The 16760-nt window shown below is 43.9% G+C and overlaps 1 protein-coding gene across 1 annotated transcript in view; it reads left to right on the top strand.

Annotated features, from left to right (window-relative positions):
- LOC135508226 (latent-transforming growth factor beta-binding protein 2-like) overlaps positions 1–16760 on the top strand; it is a 149964-nt gene that overhangs the window by 24303 nt on the left and 108901 nt on the right. The window contains exon 3 of the mRNA XM_064928273.1: positions 1643–1898. Within this exon, the coding sequence (XP_064784345.1) occupies positions 1643–1898 (256 nt within the window). The remainder of the gene's footprint in view (positions 1–1642; positions 1899–16760) is intronic.

Genomic DNA, 16760 nt, shown 5'->3' on the forward strand with positions numbered 1-16760 from the left:
ACTTTATCAGAAAGGTCTGGATTTTCCCCAAAGCAGTTCAAACTAATGTTCTAGCAAATGTGTGGGTTTAAATAGAATAGACTTCACCATAAACCACAGGAATATGGTCAAGGACTATTATTTAATTCCCAGTTTGTTCCCTTTTGTCATCATGTTGCGATGATTGACTGTTTGTATTGCATACTCTCAATTAGCATACATCATGTTGTGAGAAAGTTTTGCTCAATTCAAAACCATGTGGTGCCATTTCATGGCAATTTTAGGTATATTGCTCAGATACAATTAGAGAGAGCGAGAGAACAAAAGACTGAAGCCAAGCTGTGAGCAATAATGCCTGAAGGGGTGTGGTATATGGCCAATATACCACGGCTTAGTGCTGTTCTTAGTCACAACACACCGCTGAATGCCTGAATACAGACCTTAGCTGTGGTATGTTGGCCATATACCACAAACCCGCAAGGTGCCTTATTGCTATTATAAACTGGTAACCAACATAATTAGAACAGTAAAAGTAAATGTTTCGTCATACCTGTGGTATATGGTCTGATATACCGCGGCTGTCAGCCAATCAGCATTCAGAGCTCGAACCACCCAGTTCATAAATTAGAATAATCATGTTCCTTGGTGTGGCAGCCAAGGACTCGGTCATCCTCATGCATTAGAGGACACCTAGGAGGTCCATTCGTCTCTCACACCAGACAAACTGGACCCCATGTCTGAATGGCATCATATTGCTAAAACAGGAAGCCTACAGCAGGTAGACCATGCAGCCCATGGGGCCCTTAGCTACCAGCTCTCCTCACAGTGCCAAAAGCAGTGGAAGTTTTCCTGCCTGCGATCTGTCAGTGGCACGGCATCTGTGTCAATAGCATTCCACCACTGTGGACAGAGCACTGCAGTTTGCTTTAGCTACCAGAGAGTAGCAACTTGGTTTAGTGTTTGAGAACAATGTCATCAATTCTGCAGTGCTATCCAGTGCATACATTTGTGTCACAAGATGGAAAGGTTGTTTGCTATGAATCTCATGCCACAGGTCTAAGAATAGTGTTCAAGTCGCCAGAGTGAGGTGCAGTGAGGGCCCAGATTTGGACGTGTGCAGATTGTTTTGCCATAACCATGAAATTTCCTCAACGATTGCTGTATTTGCAGACAATTGAGAACTATTGTTTATACATCAATCGTTGACCAGACAAGGAAAACACATCCCCACATCCCCTGTAACAGCACGCATTAGATTTGGAATCAGTGACCAAAGGAATTTCTAGAAAGACTGCTGACCATTGGAGCACCAGCAGCATTAAGCACAGCCAAGGAGCTGAAGTGACTCTTACCTTAGTGAGAAATGGGTTAAATGTAAGAGATCACATACATTTAGACTTAACAGGGCTGTCTTGGGCTCAGGTGAAATTGAACATGACATTCCCTCCAGGCGTTGTACTATAAGGAAACCAGAGTAAAAGCAATGGCATGGACACACAACTAATTGGTCCTTGATTGAATCGCTTAAAGTAAAGCCGGCTAGTGCTGAGATAATGTAGGCCATGTCTGGAGATGCTCTTTTATGTGAAAGGCCACATGTTCTAACATGACACCGTTAAAGATCTGCCTCCATCTCTCTCTCTCTGCCCCCTGCCCCCTGCAGCCGACTGCCAGCCCCCCTGCCAAAACCGTGGCTCCTGCAGCAGGCCCCACACCTGTGTGTGCCGCTCTGGGTTCCAGGGGGCCCGCTGCGAGGAGGCTGCCCCAGAGCAGGTGTACATCCACACCGGAGGGTCCCTGAGGCGCATCCAGCCAGGCACCAACCCCTTCCAGAGGGAGCAGCCCAGGAGGAAACCCACGGAGAGGCAGGCCGTAGACAACCCCAGCCCTGAGACCACCAGACAGTCTCTCCAGCCTGTGTAAGTCCATCATTGCACTGTACCTCCTTCCTGATGGAGTATTTAGACATTTATAGATGGTTACTCACTGACCTTATTTATATCTGTTTAGCTGGAGGAACAATGTGTTTTCCCAACACAAGCTACACTCTTAGAAGAAGGATTCCAAAAGGGTTCTTCGGTTGTCCCCATAGGAGAACCCTGTTGGGTTCCATGTAGAACTCTCTCTGGAAAGGGTTCTACATGGACCCAAAAGGGTTCTACCTGGAACCTAAAAAGGTTGTTCAAAGGGTTCTCTTATGGAGAGCAACCAAATAACCCTTTTAAATCAAATAAAATACAATTTGCGCCAAATGCAACAAGTTGTAATGATGGGGCGGTGAGTCGGAAGCAGGTGAAACATTTTAATAAAACCAAGAACACGACACTAACTTAAGGCAGACCGCCGATACACAAGAACAATACCAACTGGTGAGTGAACATGGGAGAGTGACATATTAAGGGGGGGAAATGATGAAGGTAGTGGAGTCCAGGTATGAATCATAATGATTAACAGGTGTGTGTAATGATGAATCCCAGGACTGGTGGTTAGTACTCTGGCGACGTCGGAGGGGAGGAGCAGGAGCAGACATGACACAGGTGTAATCCTTGCTATGAAATGGTTACTTTACGAGCTCTAAACCAACAATGCATAGTTTATTTTTTTATTTGATTTATTTCACCTTTATTTAATCAGGTAGGCCAGTTGGGGAACAAGATCTCATTTACAACTGCGACCTGGCCAAGATAAAACAAAGCAGTGTGACAAAAACAACAACACAGAGTTACACATGAGATAGACAAACATACAGTCAATAACACAATAGAACAATCTATACACAGTGTGTGCAAATGTAGTAAGATTCGGGAGGTAATGCAATAAATAGGCCATAGTGGCAAAATAATTACAATTTAGCATTAACACTGGAGTGATAGATGTGCAAATGATGATGTGCAAGTAGAGATACTGGGGTGCAAAAGAGCAAAATAAAAAATATGGGGATGAGGTAGTTGGGTGGGCTATTTACAGATGGGCTGTGTAAGCTACTCTGACAGCTGATGCTTATAGTTAGTGTCATGGCTTTAGATGCTTCTGATAGGCTAACTGACATAATTTGAGTCAATTGGAGGTGTACCTGTGGATGTATTTCAAGGCCAACCTTCAAACTCAGTGCCTCTTTGCTTGTCATCATGGGAAAATCAAAATAAATCAGCCAAGACCTTCACAAGTCTGGTTCATCCTTGGGAGCAATTTCCAAATGCCTGAAGGTACCACGTTCATCTGTACAAACAATAGTCCACAAGTATAAACACCATGGGACCACACAGCCATCATACCGCTCAGAAAGGAGACGCGTTCTGTCTCCTAGAGATGAACGTACTTTGGTATGAAAAGTGCAAATCAATCCTAGAACAACAGCAAAGGACCTTGTGAAGATGCTGGAGGAAACAGGTACAAACGTATCTATATCCACAGTAAAACAAGTCCTATATCGACATAACCTGAAAGGTCGCTCAGCAATGAAGAAGCCACTGCTCCAATTCCGCCATAAAGGCCAGACTACGGTTTGCAATTGCACATGGGGACTAAGGTTGTACTTTTTGGAGAAATGTCCTCTGGTCTGATGAAACAAAAATAGAAATGGTTAGCCATAATGACCATCGTTATGTATGGAGGAAAAGGGGGACGCTTGCAAGCCGAAGAACACCATCCCAACCGTGAAGCACAGGGGTGGCAGCATCATGTTGTGGGGGTGCTTTGCTGCAGGAGGGACTGGTGCACTTCACAAAATAGATGGCATCATGAGGGAGCAAAATTATGTGGATATATTGAAACAACATCTCAAGACATCAGTCAGGAAGTTAAAGCTTGGTCGCAAATGCATCTTCCAAATGGACAATGGCCCCAAGCATACTTCCAAAGTTGTGGCCAAATGGCTTTAGGACAACAAAGTCGAGGTATTGGAGAGGCTATCACAAAGCCCTGACCTCAATCCTATATAAAATGTGTGGGCAGAACTGAAAAAGTGTGTGCAAGCAAGGAGGCCTACAGGAGGAATGGGCCAAAATTCACCCAACTTATTGTGGGAAGCTTGTGGAAGGCTACCCGAAACGTTTGACCCAAGTTAAACAATTTAAAGGCAATGCTACTAAATACTAATTGAGTGTATGTAAACTCCTGACCCACTGGGAATATGATGAAAGAAATAAAAGCTGAAATAAATAATTAATTCTACTAATATTCTGACATTATCACATTCTTAAAATAGTCAGGAATTGTGAAAACTGAGTTTAAATGTAGTTAGCTAAGGTGTATGTAAACTTCCGACCAACTGTAGATAAAGTAAAGGGGTCAATGTAAATAGTCTGGGTAGCTATTTGATTAACTGGTCAGTAGTCTTATGGCTTGGGGGTAGAAGCCTTTTGGTCCCTGACTTGGCACTCTGGCACCGCTTGCTGTGCAGTAGCAGAGAGAACAGTCTATGACTTGGGTGGCTGGAGTCTATGACAATTTTTAGGGCATTCCTCTGACACCGTCTGGTATGTAGGTCCTGGATGGTAGGGAGCTCACTGATGTACTGGGCCGTATGCACTACCCTCTGTAGCGCCTTGCGGTCGGATGCCGAGCAGTTGCCATACCAAGCTGAAAGACCTTGTGGATTTAAGGACCCATGCCAATTCTTTTCAAACTCCTGAGGGGGAATAGGCGTTGTCGTGCCCCCCTTAAGACTGTGTTAGTGTGTTTGGACCATGATAGGTCCATAGTGATGTGGACACCAAGGAACTTGACACGCTCAACCTTCACCACTACAGCCCAGTCGATGAGAATGGGGCATGCTTGGCCCTCCTTTTCCTGTAGTCCACGATCAGCTCCTTTGTCTTGCTCACGTTGAGGGATAGGTTGTTGTTCTGGCACCACACTGGCAGGTCTCTGAACTCCTCCCTATAGGCTGTCTCATTGTCGTCAGTGATCAGGCCTATCACCACTGTGTTGTCGGCAAACTTAATGATGGTGTTGGAGTCGTGTGTGGCCATGAAGTCGTGGGTGAACAGGGTGTACAGGAGGGGATTAAGAACGCAACCCTGAGGGGCCCCCGTGTTGAGAGTCAGTGTGGAAGAGGGGGGGCCCATCAGTAAGTCCATTATCCAGTTGCAGAGGGAGGTGGTCATTCCCAGGATCCTTAGCTTAGTGATGAGCTTGGAGGTCACTATGGCGTAGTCAATGAACAACATTCTCACGTAGGCTTCCCTACGTGGCAGTAGTCATTTAGGCAGGTTACCTTGGCTTTCTTGGGCACAGGGACTATGGTGGTCTGAATTGATTTAGCATTTATTTGATTTAGCCCGTCTGGTATTTGTAATCCGTAATGGTTTGCAAGCCCTGCCACATCTGACAAGCATCAGAGCTGCTGTAGTGGAATCCGAATTTAGTCCTGTATTGACGCTTTGCCTGTTTGATGGTTTGTCGTAGGGCATAGCAGGATCTATTTTAAGAGTCCGTATTAGTGTCCCGCTCCTTGAAAGCGGCAGCTATAGCCTTTTCTCTCAGTGCGGATGTTGCCTATAATCCATGGCTTCTGGTTGGGATATGTACGTACGGCCACTGTGGGGACGACGTTGTCAATGCACTTATTAATGAAGCCGGTGACTGATGTGGTATGCTCCTCAATGCAATCGGATGAATCCCGGAACATATTCCAGTCTGTTCTGGCAAAACAGTCCTCTAGCTTAGCATCCGCTTCATCGGACCACTTCCATATTGAGCATGTTGCTGGTACTTGCTGTTTGAGTTTTTGCTTGTAAGCGGGAATCAAGAGGATACGGTTATGGTCAGATTTGCTAAATGGAGGGTGAGGGAGAGCTTTGTACGTGTCTCTGTGTGTGGAGTAAAGGCAATCTAGGGGTTTTACCCCTATTTGCACATGTGAGATGCTGGTAGAAATGAAGTAAAACATATTTCAGTTTTCATGCATTAAAGTCCCCGGCCACTAGGAGCGCCGCCTCTGGATGAGCATTTTCTTGTTTGCTTATGGTCTTTTACAGTTCATTGAGCGTGGTCTTAGTGCCAGCATCGCTATGAAGAATATACAGTCGTGGCCAAAAGTTTTGAGAATGACACAATTATACATTTTCACAAAGTCTGCTGCCTCAGTTTCGATGATGGCAGTTTGCATATACTCCAGAATGTTATGAAGAGTGATCAGATGAATTGTAATTAATTGCAAAGTCTCTCTTTGCCATGCAAATGAACTGAATCCCCCCCAAAAAATTCCACTGCATTTCAGCCCTGCCACAAAAGGACCAGCTGACATCATGTCAGTGATTCTCTCGTTAACACAGGTGTGTGTTGACGAGGACAAGGATGGAGATCACTCTGTCATGCTGATTGAGTTTGAAAACAGACTGGAAGCTTCAAAAGGAGGGTGGTGCTTGGAATCATTGTTCTCCTCTGTCAATCATGGTTACCTGCAAGGAAACATGTGCCGTCATCATTACTTTGCACAAAAAGGGCTTCATAGGCAAGGATATTGCTGCCAGGAAGATTGCACCTAAATCAACCATTTATCGGATCATCAAGTACTTCAAGGAGAGCGGTTCAATTGTTGTGAAGAAGGCTTCAGGACGCCCAAGAAAGTCCAGCAAGCGCCAGGACCGTCTACTAAAGTTGATTCAGCTGCGGGATCAGGGCACCACCAGTACAGAGCATGCTCAGGAATGGCAGCAGGCAGGTCAAATCAAATCAAATTTTATTTGTCACATACACATGGTTAGCAGATATTAATGCGAGTGTAGAAAAATGCTTGTGCTTTTAGTTCCAACAATGCAGTAATAACCAACGAGTAATCTAACTTAACAATTTCACAACAACTACCTTATACACACAAGTGTAAAGGCATGAAGAATATGTGCATAAATATATATGAATGAGTGATGGTACAGAATGGCATAGGCAAGATGCAGTAGACGGTATTGAGTACAGTATATACGTATGAGATGAGTAATGTAGGGTATGTAAACATTATATTAAGTGGCATTGTTTAAAGTAGCTAGTGATACATTTTTTACATAAATTTTTCCATTATTAAAGTGGCTGGAGTTGAGTCAGTATGTTGGCAGCAGCCACTCAATGTTAGTGGTGGCTGTTTAACAGTCTGATGGCCTTGAGATAGAAGCTCTTTTTCAGTCTCTCGGTCCCTGCTTTGATGCACCTGTACTGACCTCGCCTTCTGGATGATAGAGGGGTGAACAGGCAGTGGCTCGGGTGGTTGTTGTCATTGATGATCTTTATGGCCTTTCTGTGACACTGGGTGGTGTAGGTGTCCTGAAGGGCAGGTAGTTTGCCCCTGGTGATGCGTTGTGCAGACCTCACTACCCTCTGGAGAGCCTTACGGTTGTGGGTGGAGCAGTTGCTGTACCAGGCGGTGATACAGCCCGACAGGATGCTCTCGATTGTCCATCTGTAAAAGTTTTTGAGTGTTTTTGATGACAAGCTGAATTTCTTCAGCCTCCTGAGGTTGAAGAGGCGCTGCTGCGCCTTCTTCACTACGCTGTCTGTGTGGGTGGACCAATTCGGTTCGAACTTAAAACTTTACTACCCTCTCCACTACTGTCCCGTCGATCTGGATAGGGGGGTGCGCCCTCTGCTGTTTCCTGAAGCCTACGATCATCTCCTTTGTTTTGTTGACGTTGAGTGTGAGGTTATTTTCCTGACACCACACTCCGAGGGCCCTCACCCCCTCCCTGTAGGCTGTCTCATCGTTGTTGGTAGTCAAGCCTACCACTGTAGTTTCGTCTGCAAACTTGATGATTGAGTTGGAGTTGTGCATGGCCATGCAGTCGTGTGTGTGAACAGGGAGTACAGGAGTGGGCTCAGAATGCACCCTTGTGGAGCCCCAGTGTTGAGGAACAGCTGGGTGGAGATTTTGTTACCTACCCTCACCACCTGGGGGCGGCCCGTCAGGAAGTCCAGTACCCAGTTGCACAGGGCGGGGTCGAGAGCCAGGGTCGAGTTTGGAGGGTACTATGGTGTTAAATGCTGAGCTGTAGTCGATGAACAGCATTCTCACATAGGTATTCCTCTTGTCCAGATGGGTTAGGGCAGTGTGCAGTGTGGTTGCAATTGTGTCGTCTGTCTACCTATTGGGGCGGTAAGCATATTGGAGTGGGTCTAGGGTATCAGGTAGGGTGGAGGTGATATGGTCCTTGACTAGTCTCTCAAAGCACTTCATGATGACGGAAGTGAGTGCTACGGGGCGATTGTAGTTTAGCTCAGTTACCTTAGCTTTCTTGGGTACAGGAACAATGGTGGCCATGTTGAAGCATGTGGGAACAGCACACTGGGATAAGGTCTGAGTGTATCTGCACGCACAGTGAGGCAAACGCTTTTGGAGGATGGCCTGGTGTCAAGAAGGGCAGCAAAGAAGCCACTCGGGGACAGACTGATATTCTGCAAAAGGTACAGTGATTGAACTGCTGAGGACTGGGGTAAAGTCATTTTCTCTGATGAATCCCCTTTCTGATTGTTTGGGGCCTCCGGAAAAAAGCTTGTCCGGAAAAGACAAGGTGAGCGCTACCATCAGTCCTGTGTCATGCCAACAGTAAAGCATCCTGAGACCATTCATGTGTGGGGTTTTCAGCCAAGGGAGTGGGCTCACTCACAATTTTGCCTAAGAACACAGCTCCGTATAAAGAATGGTACCAACACATCCTCCGAGAGCAACTTCTCCCAACCATCCAGGAACAGTTTGGTGACGAACAATGTTTTTTCCAGCACGATGGAGCACCTTGCCACAAGGCAAAAGTGATATCTAAGTGGCTCGGGGAACAAAACATTGATATTTTGGGTCCATGGCCAGGAAACCCCCCAGACCTTAGTCCCATTGAGAACTTGTGGTCAATCCTCAGGAGACAAATAAAACCCCACAAATTCTGACAAACTCCAAGCATTGATTATGAAAGAATGGGCTGCCATCAGTCAGGATGTGGCCCAGAAGTGAATTGGCAGCATGCCAGGGTGGATTGCAGAGGTCTTGAAAAAGAAGGGTTAACACTGCAAATATTGACTCTTTGCATCAACTTCATGTCAATAAAAAGCCTTTGACACTTATGAAATGCTTGCAAATATACTTCAGTATTCCAGAGTAACATCTGACAAAAATATCTCAAGACACTGAAGCAGCAAACTTTGTGGAAATTAATATTTGTGTCATTCTCAAAACTTTTGGCCACGACTGTAGATAAACTCTCTTGGTAAATACTATGGTCTACAGCTTATCATGAGGTACATTACTCAGAATCAGGCGAGCAGAACCTTGAGACTTCCTTCATATTAGCGATTGCGCACCAGCTGTTGTTAATAAAGAGACAAAGACCCCCCCCCGATCTTTACCAGAGGCTGCAGTTCTGCCCAGTTGATGCACGGAAAACCCAGCAAACTGTATATTATCTATGTCCTTGTTTAGCCACGACTCAGTGAAACATAGGCTATTACAGTTTTTAATTCCTGTTGATAGGATAGTCTCGAACGGAGCTCATTCAATTTATTCTCCAGTGATTAAACATTCGCCAATAGAACGGAGGGTAGAAGTGGATGATCCACTCACCTACTCAGTCTCACTAGGCATCCGGCTCACCAACCCCTGTAACCCCCCGTCTCCTCTTCATACGAATGACGGGGATTTGGGCCTGGTCCAGGAGGAGCAGTATATCCTTTGTGTCTGACTCATTAAAGAAAAATACCTTGTCCAGTTCGAGGTGAGTGAATGCTGTTCTGATGTCCAGAAGGTATTTTCAGTCAAAGGAAACTTTTTCAAAAACATTATGTACAAGAAATGTTAAAAACAGTGCAAACACACAAAATAGCACAATTGCTCAGGATCCCATAAAACGGCGGCTTAATAGGATAGGGGCTTTAATAGGATAGGGGCTTTAATAGGATAGGGGCTTTAATAGGATAGGGGCTTTAATAGGATAGGGGCTTTAATAGGATAGGGGCTTTAAGAGGATAGGGGCTTTAAGAGGATAGGGGCTTTAAGAGGATAGGGGCTTTAATAGGATAGGGGCTTTAAGAGGATAGGGGCTTTAATAGGATAGGGGCTTTAATAGGATAGGAGCTTTAAGAGGATAGAGGCTTTAAGAGGATAGGATTTAAGAGGATAGGGGCTTTAAGAGGATAGGGGATTTAATAGGATAGGGGCTTTAAGACGATAGGGGCTTTAAGAGGATAGGGGCTTTAATAGGATAGAGGCTTTAATAGGATAGGGGCTTTAAGACGATAGGGGCTTTAAGAGGATAGGGGCTTTAAGAGGATAGGGGCTTTAAGAGGATAGGGGCTTTAAGAGGATAGGGGCTTTAAGAGGATAGGGGCTTTAATAGGATAGGGCTTTAATAGGATAGAGGCTTTAATAGGATAGAGGCTTTAATAGGATAGGGGCTTTAAGAGGATAGGGGCTTTAAGGATAGGGGCTTTAAGAGGATAGGGGCTTTAAGAGGATAGGGGCTTTAAGAGGATAGGGGCTTTAATATATAGGGGCTTTATATATAGGGGCTTTAAGAGGATAGGGGCTTTAAGAGGATAATAGGATAGGGGCTTTAAGAGGATAGGGGCTTTAAGAGGATAGGGGCTTTAAGAGGATAGGGGCTTTAAGAGGATAGGGGCTTTAAGAGGATAGGGGCTTTAATAGGATAGGGGCTTTAATAGGATAGGGGCTTTAATAGGATAGGGGCTTTAATAGGATAGGGGATAGGGGCTTTAAGAGGATAGGGGCTTTAATAGGATAGGGGCTTTAATAGGATAGGAGCTTTAATAGGATAGGGGCTTTAATAGGATAGGGGCTTTAATAGGATAGGGGCTTTAATAGGATAGAGGCTTTAATAGGATAGGGGCTTTAAGAGGATAGGGGCTTTAAGAGGATAGGAGCTCAGTAAACATTGAATATGTAATGCTGGGGTGGCAGGTAGCCTAGTGGTTAGAGCTTTAGGCCAGTAATCGGAAGGTTGCCGGATTGAATCCCCAAGCTAACAAGGTAAAATTCTGTCCTTCTGCCCCTGAGCAGTTAACCCACTGTTCGTAGGCTGTCATTGTAAGTAATAATTTTTTCTCAACTGACTTGCCTCGTTAAATAAAGGTTAAATATAAAAAGAGGATTAGGAGCTTTAGGAGCTCAGTAAACACTGAATATGTAATTCTGGACTTTTGCCCAAGATGCATACATTCTGGATTTTTAACACACTAAATAATGGCGTGACAGTCAAAAATTCTTGTTTCTATTCAAAGCAGACAGTGGGCCTTTAAAGTGTAATCAATACTGATGTTCTAGATCACTGACATCTGAGATTTGTTTAAATGATTGTTGTTCAGAAGAGGATTTAAACCTCCGATGCCATTTATTTTGATCTATGATGGCAGTCTGACATGTGGGCATGCCAACCCCGAGGCGTATTGAAATGTTTTTGGCCGGTGTCATGGCACACTGATATCCTTCTTCATTTGAACATGGAATTTGTCTCACAGTCAAACTTGGACTCAAGTGTTGATTCTGCGGTTTAGTCTGATAAAACGTTGCTCGTATAAAAATGAGTATTGCCTCTAAGCTCCTCATTTATAAAGTACGAACACAATACATTTTTTGTCATCTAATGAAAATCAGCCTTATTCTGACAGGAGTAAGTAAAGGGAGTAGAAAGGCAATGTTCTCTCCCCACCACCATTAGTTACACTACAACAACAGTTACATAGACAATGTAGTACATGCTGTCATGTAAGTGCAATGATATTCTCTGTGATGTATATGTACAACATACGACATACAGACATTTTTTTTATTCTGGTTTGTATTATGATTTGTGTTTTGTTATTTGGTTGAATCAAACCAGATGAGCGGGTCCATATGTTGAAATGTTTAATACTTAAGGCTTAATGCTGTGTAAAACCAGAGCTAAATAACCTAGCATGTCTTTCCTTCTTCACCATTGAAAAGAGCTGCTCCGTGGCTGAAAACCCATGATGATCAACATGTAGAATGAAAGGAAACAGCGTCTGATTGGCCAGATAGGAAAGTCACAGTAACGCTTGCCATTTGCAATGAATATATAAACCTGATTTGAATGAATAATGTATTTTCTTTGGGTTTGTGTAACACTATAAAAAATGACATTTATTCTGTGACTCATTGAACTGGACTAACAGTGACTACCGATGCACATAGCGTGACAACTGGTCAGACTAGGCCCTCTCACAGCACATTCAGCTACTCTCAGAAGACCAGTAATCAAACCAGAGAATGGCATCAGACTTTTGGCTTCGACATCAGTCTATTTTTGTCTCAATTACTCTGGAAATGATACTCAACAGCATTATTCTGCTCACAATATTGAGTTTTTTCCTCCCTCCGCTGTTTGCTTAAGGACATTATTAAGCCTGGAGGTCACTGCCAAATCTTCTGATTAAGGTTGTGTTATGGTTTGAACCGTACTTCTGACTGAGGGTGTTGAAAGGTGATGCTTGTTTGTGTCTATGACTGTTCAGGCATATTGTTTGCTATGAATGGGATAGGTTTATCTTGTCAAATGCTTCTCTGCCTTGGATGAGAGCCCAATGGTTTTCTAATCCTCAGGCAGTTGTATAAAGTGCCATAATTAGTTTGAGCACTGAGGTCACCCTTCATTTTCAGCCAAAGTGTCATCTGGGTAATATCGTTCTCCTAAAACTCCGTATTCTATTCGATTACAGTTGACGTTTATGGTCCAGTATGTTCTAATAGCGAGTGCCTTTTACGTGGTTATGTCACATCGTATTTCTGTGTTATGGAATTACTCTGGCAAAACCCCTCTGATGCCTGTAGTAGCTTGAAGTAATCCAAGTAAATGTTTTGGCAGATGTTTTCCTAAAGCAGTGTTACTCTTTTTCACTTGCATTGTTTCTTAGTCACGATAAATCTTTAGTATGTAATCAATGCAAGGCGTGTGTCAGAAGTGCACAGTTGCTATACATATGTTTGCTTTGATATTCATTGAGTGGACATAATTGTAGCCTGAGTCACAGATTTGGGACAAATAAGAGCAAAACTGCACATTTTATATTAGAAGAGGAAGACATTACTGAGTCACACACAACCTGGCGATGTTGATCGCTCTTGTTTCTAATGGAGCTGACTAACACATCTCAGCAGGTGCTGTTAATCTGAAGATGAGCCATTTCCTATTCCACAACACAAGCCCGCTCAAAATGAAAGCTTGTGGACGTGCTGGCAAACCCATCCATTTAGAAAAAAAGGGGATTTGAAGATAGAAACAGGGCCAAACTATTAGAAGTATAGAAAACAGTGTGTGTGTGTGTGTGTGTGGACATTTGGAAAATATTATTCATATAGCCCACTCGGAGAGTGGCAGCCCACATGAAAAAATACTACAGTTTACTATAGAATACTACAGTACTTACTATAGAATTCTATAGTAAACTGTAGTATACTGTAGAATACTATACTAAATACACACTATATTTTCCCTCGAACATGTGTAGTACTTACTATAGAATGTTGTAGTACACTGTGGAATACTATAGTAAATACTACAGTATTATCCACTAAAAAACTATGTAGTAAATAACACAGGAATGTCCGCAAAAACACTAGTAAATACTACAGTATACTACAGTCCACAAAAACACTAAAGTAAATACTATAGTATACTACAATCCACAAAACACTACATTAATTACTATAGTGTATACTCTAGTTTTCTTTTACTAGAGTATTTATAGTATAGTAACTGTATTCTACAGTAAATACTATTGTATTCGCTGTAGTGTTTTTGCTGACTTTAGTCTGGGGAAAAAACTACAGTGAGAACTACATTAAAGTCTCCAAAAACAATAGTGAATACTATAGTATTTATACCATAGTATACTTTAGTATTTTTTCATGTGGGAGGTTCACATGTGTCTGCATTTAGTTAGTAGAGAGCTGGTTCTCAGAAGAAGTTTATGTGATGTATTCTGTTGGTCAAGTTGTAGTGAGCAACATTCTCCGCTCAGGCTCTGTTGAAAGCCAGAGGTGGAGCAATTTAGGGGACCTGGGTCTTTGTCTTCGACATCAGGTTTTGGTTGTGCTGTGGCCAGAGGTGTAGGAGCAATATGAGGTCACTGAGAGAGTGTAAAGCGGTGCCAAGCCCAAATTAACGAGTCAGGGTAGCCACCTCTGCAAAGATTACAACGTCCTGCAGGTTTACCCTCTCTCCTCTCTTGGCTTGGAGAAGGGCACAACATCCCCAGACCACTGCCTCTGCCTCTGCTGCCTCTCCTCTCCTGCCTCCAGCCTGTCCAGGCCTTTCCTGTTCTCCATAAGAGGGAAGGTGTGAGGTATGTCTGGGAAACAGCTTTGGGTGTTTATGCCAGTAGCACCTAGTTGCTGACTTTGCCTGTATTGCCTGTTGGGTTGTGCACTGACAATGGGGGCATTTTTATTAGCGCCTTCAAGCGGAGCTGGGCTTAAGGTGGGCCAAATTGGCCAGCAGTGATAAGGGCATGAGAAGTCGCCTGGCTGGCTGACGTGGTTTGGGAGTCCAGACGGCCTGCTCTCCAGACCTGCCAGTTGGCCTCCCTCGGTAATGAAATCACCCTGTGTGCACTGCGTCAGCAGCAGATGGAGAAAGCATACTGTCTACTGTATTTCGTGAAGTGGTTTGTTCACACATGGGAATATCGAGATGGTCTGTAAGACATTCCAGTAAAACAGGTGTAGATTTTTGCTGCACTTAACTCAATTTACAGAAGGCCTGTGTAGAGTAGTAAAAGAGGCCACTCGGGAAAGAAAAGAGTGTTCATGATGTTTGCAGATGACATGTTTTACTGTAACCATGCCAATAACATTCTGCATCAGGGTTTGTCACTGTTTCCACCTTTGTTGACTGACTATCATCAGCAGGTGGAATGCTGAACTCTTCACTGCAGCGGATGGACAGTTGCTTAGGAATGGCCATGCCAGCAGGTGTCACTGATCGGTAGTTCTGTCACTTGGCGCCATGCTTGGGTTTGTGGCTACCGCTCTCTAAACACCATGGTGATGCCATATTAGTTATAATGACCTCTTAGTCAAAATTCGATCTGCACTTCATTCACTTTACCACTATATGGGAAGGCTGTTATATCCATTCCTTTACTAATTGTCTGTCAGACTCTACTTGGAATTTGAAGTCGACTTGACTCACACAGGCAGAAATTCCCAGAGAGAGAGACACTTCAAATGTAATTTTACGAAACCCAAACGTGAAAAATTTAAAAAGGCAATCCTGTAGCGTCAGATGTTCTTAAAAATATTTTATTTCATGGTCACGCTAGCGAGATCCCACTGTAAAGGGCCTCCAGCTCTCCAGCAGAGGAGGATAAACTATTATTGTGGATAAACTGCAAAGTGAATAATCCAATCAAAGTTTATTTGTCACGTGCGCCAAATACAACAGTGAAATCCTTACTTAAAAAGGTATTAGGTGAACAATAGGTAAGTAAAGAAATAAAACAGTAAAAATACAGGCTATATACAGTAGCGAGGCTACATACAGACACCGGTTAGTCAGGCTGATTTGAGAAAGTATGTACATGTAGATGTGGTTAAAGTGACTATGCATATATAAAAAACAGAGAGTAGCAGTAGCGTAAAAGAGGAGTTGGTGGGTGGCGGGACACAACACAGATAGCCCGGTTAGCCACTGTGCGGGAGCACTGGTTGGTTGGCCCAATTGAGCTAGTATGTGCATGAATGTATAGTTAAAGTGACTATGCATATATGATAAACAGAGAGTAGCAGCAGCGTAAAAAGAGGGGTTGGGGGGAGGGGGCACACAATGCAAATAGTCCGGGTAGCCATTTGATTACCTGTTCAGGTGTCTTATGGCTTGGGGGTAAAAACTGTTGAGAAGCCTTTTTGTCATAGACTTGGCACTCCAGTACCGCTTGCCATGCGGTAGTAGAGAGAACAGTCTATGACTGGGGTGGCTGGGGTCTTTGACAATTGTTAGGGCCTTCCTCTGACACCGCCTGGTGTAGAGGTCCTGGATGGCAGGAAGCTTAGCCCCAGTGATGTACTGGGCCGTACTCCCTACCCTCTGTAGTGCCTTGTGGTCAGAGGCCGAGCAAATGCCGTACCAGGCAGTGATGTTGCAGCTGTAGAACCTTTTGAGGTTCTCAGGACCCATGTCAAATCTTTTTAGTTTCCTGAGGGGGAATAGGCTTTGTCGTGACCTCTTCACGACTGTCTTGGTGTGTTTGGACCATTCTAGTTTGTTGTTGATGTGGACGCCAAGGAACTTGAAGCTCTCAACCTGCTCCACTGCAGCCCCGTCGATGAGAATGGGGGCATGTTCGGTCCTCTTTTTCCTGTAGTCCAATCATCTCCTTAGTCTTGGTTACTGTCAGGACCCGGTTACGAACCCGGGTCTCCGGAGTGAGAAACAGTCACTTAACCAACTGAGCCACGAATAGTCAGCAGAACCCAGAAGATGAGGCAGACACAGCAGTACTTGAGACGGTGTATTTAATAAAGTAAAAAGTGAAGTCCTTCAGGAAAACATGTAACTCCACAACCTCAAAAGGAATTCCACAAGAACAAGGTAATCCACAAGGTAATCCCCCAAGACAAAAAGGTAAATCCACAAGGTGGTAGGTAAAGCATAAAAAGCCTCAAAAGATACTCAAAAATAAATAAACAAGAACAAAAAAAACAGAATTCCACAAGAGCGTCCACCGGGATCAACAAGAGTACACAGAATACTAGGGCTGGGTGCTAACATACAAACACAGAGCAAAGAACTGAGGGAAACTAAGGGTTTAAATACAATCAGGGAAAACGA

Source organism: Oncorhynchus masou, chromosome 21 (genome assembly GCF_036934945.1).
Source record: "Oncorhynchus masou masou isolate Uvic2021 chromosome 21, UVic_Omas_1.1, whole genome shotgun sequence".
Classification (NCBI taxonomy): Eukaryota; Metazoa; Chordata; class Actinopteri; order Salmoniformes; family Salmonidae; genus Oncorhynchus; species Oncorhynchus masou.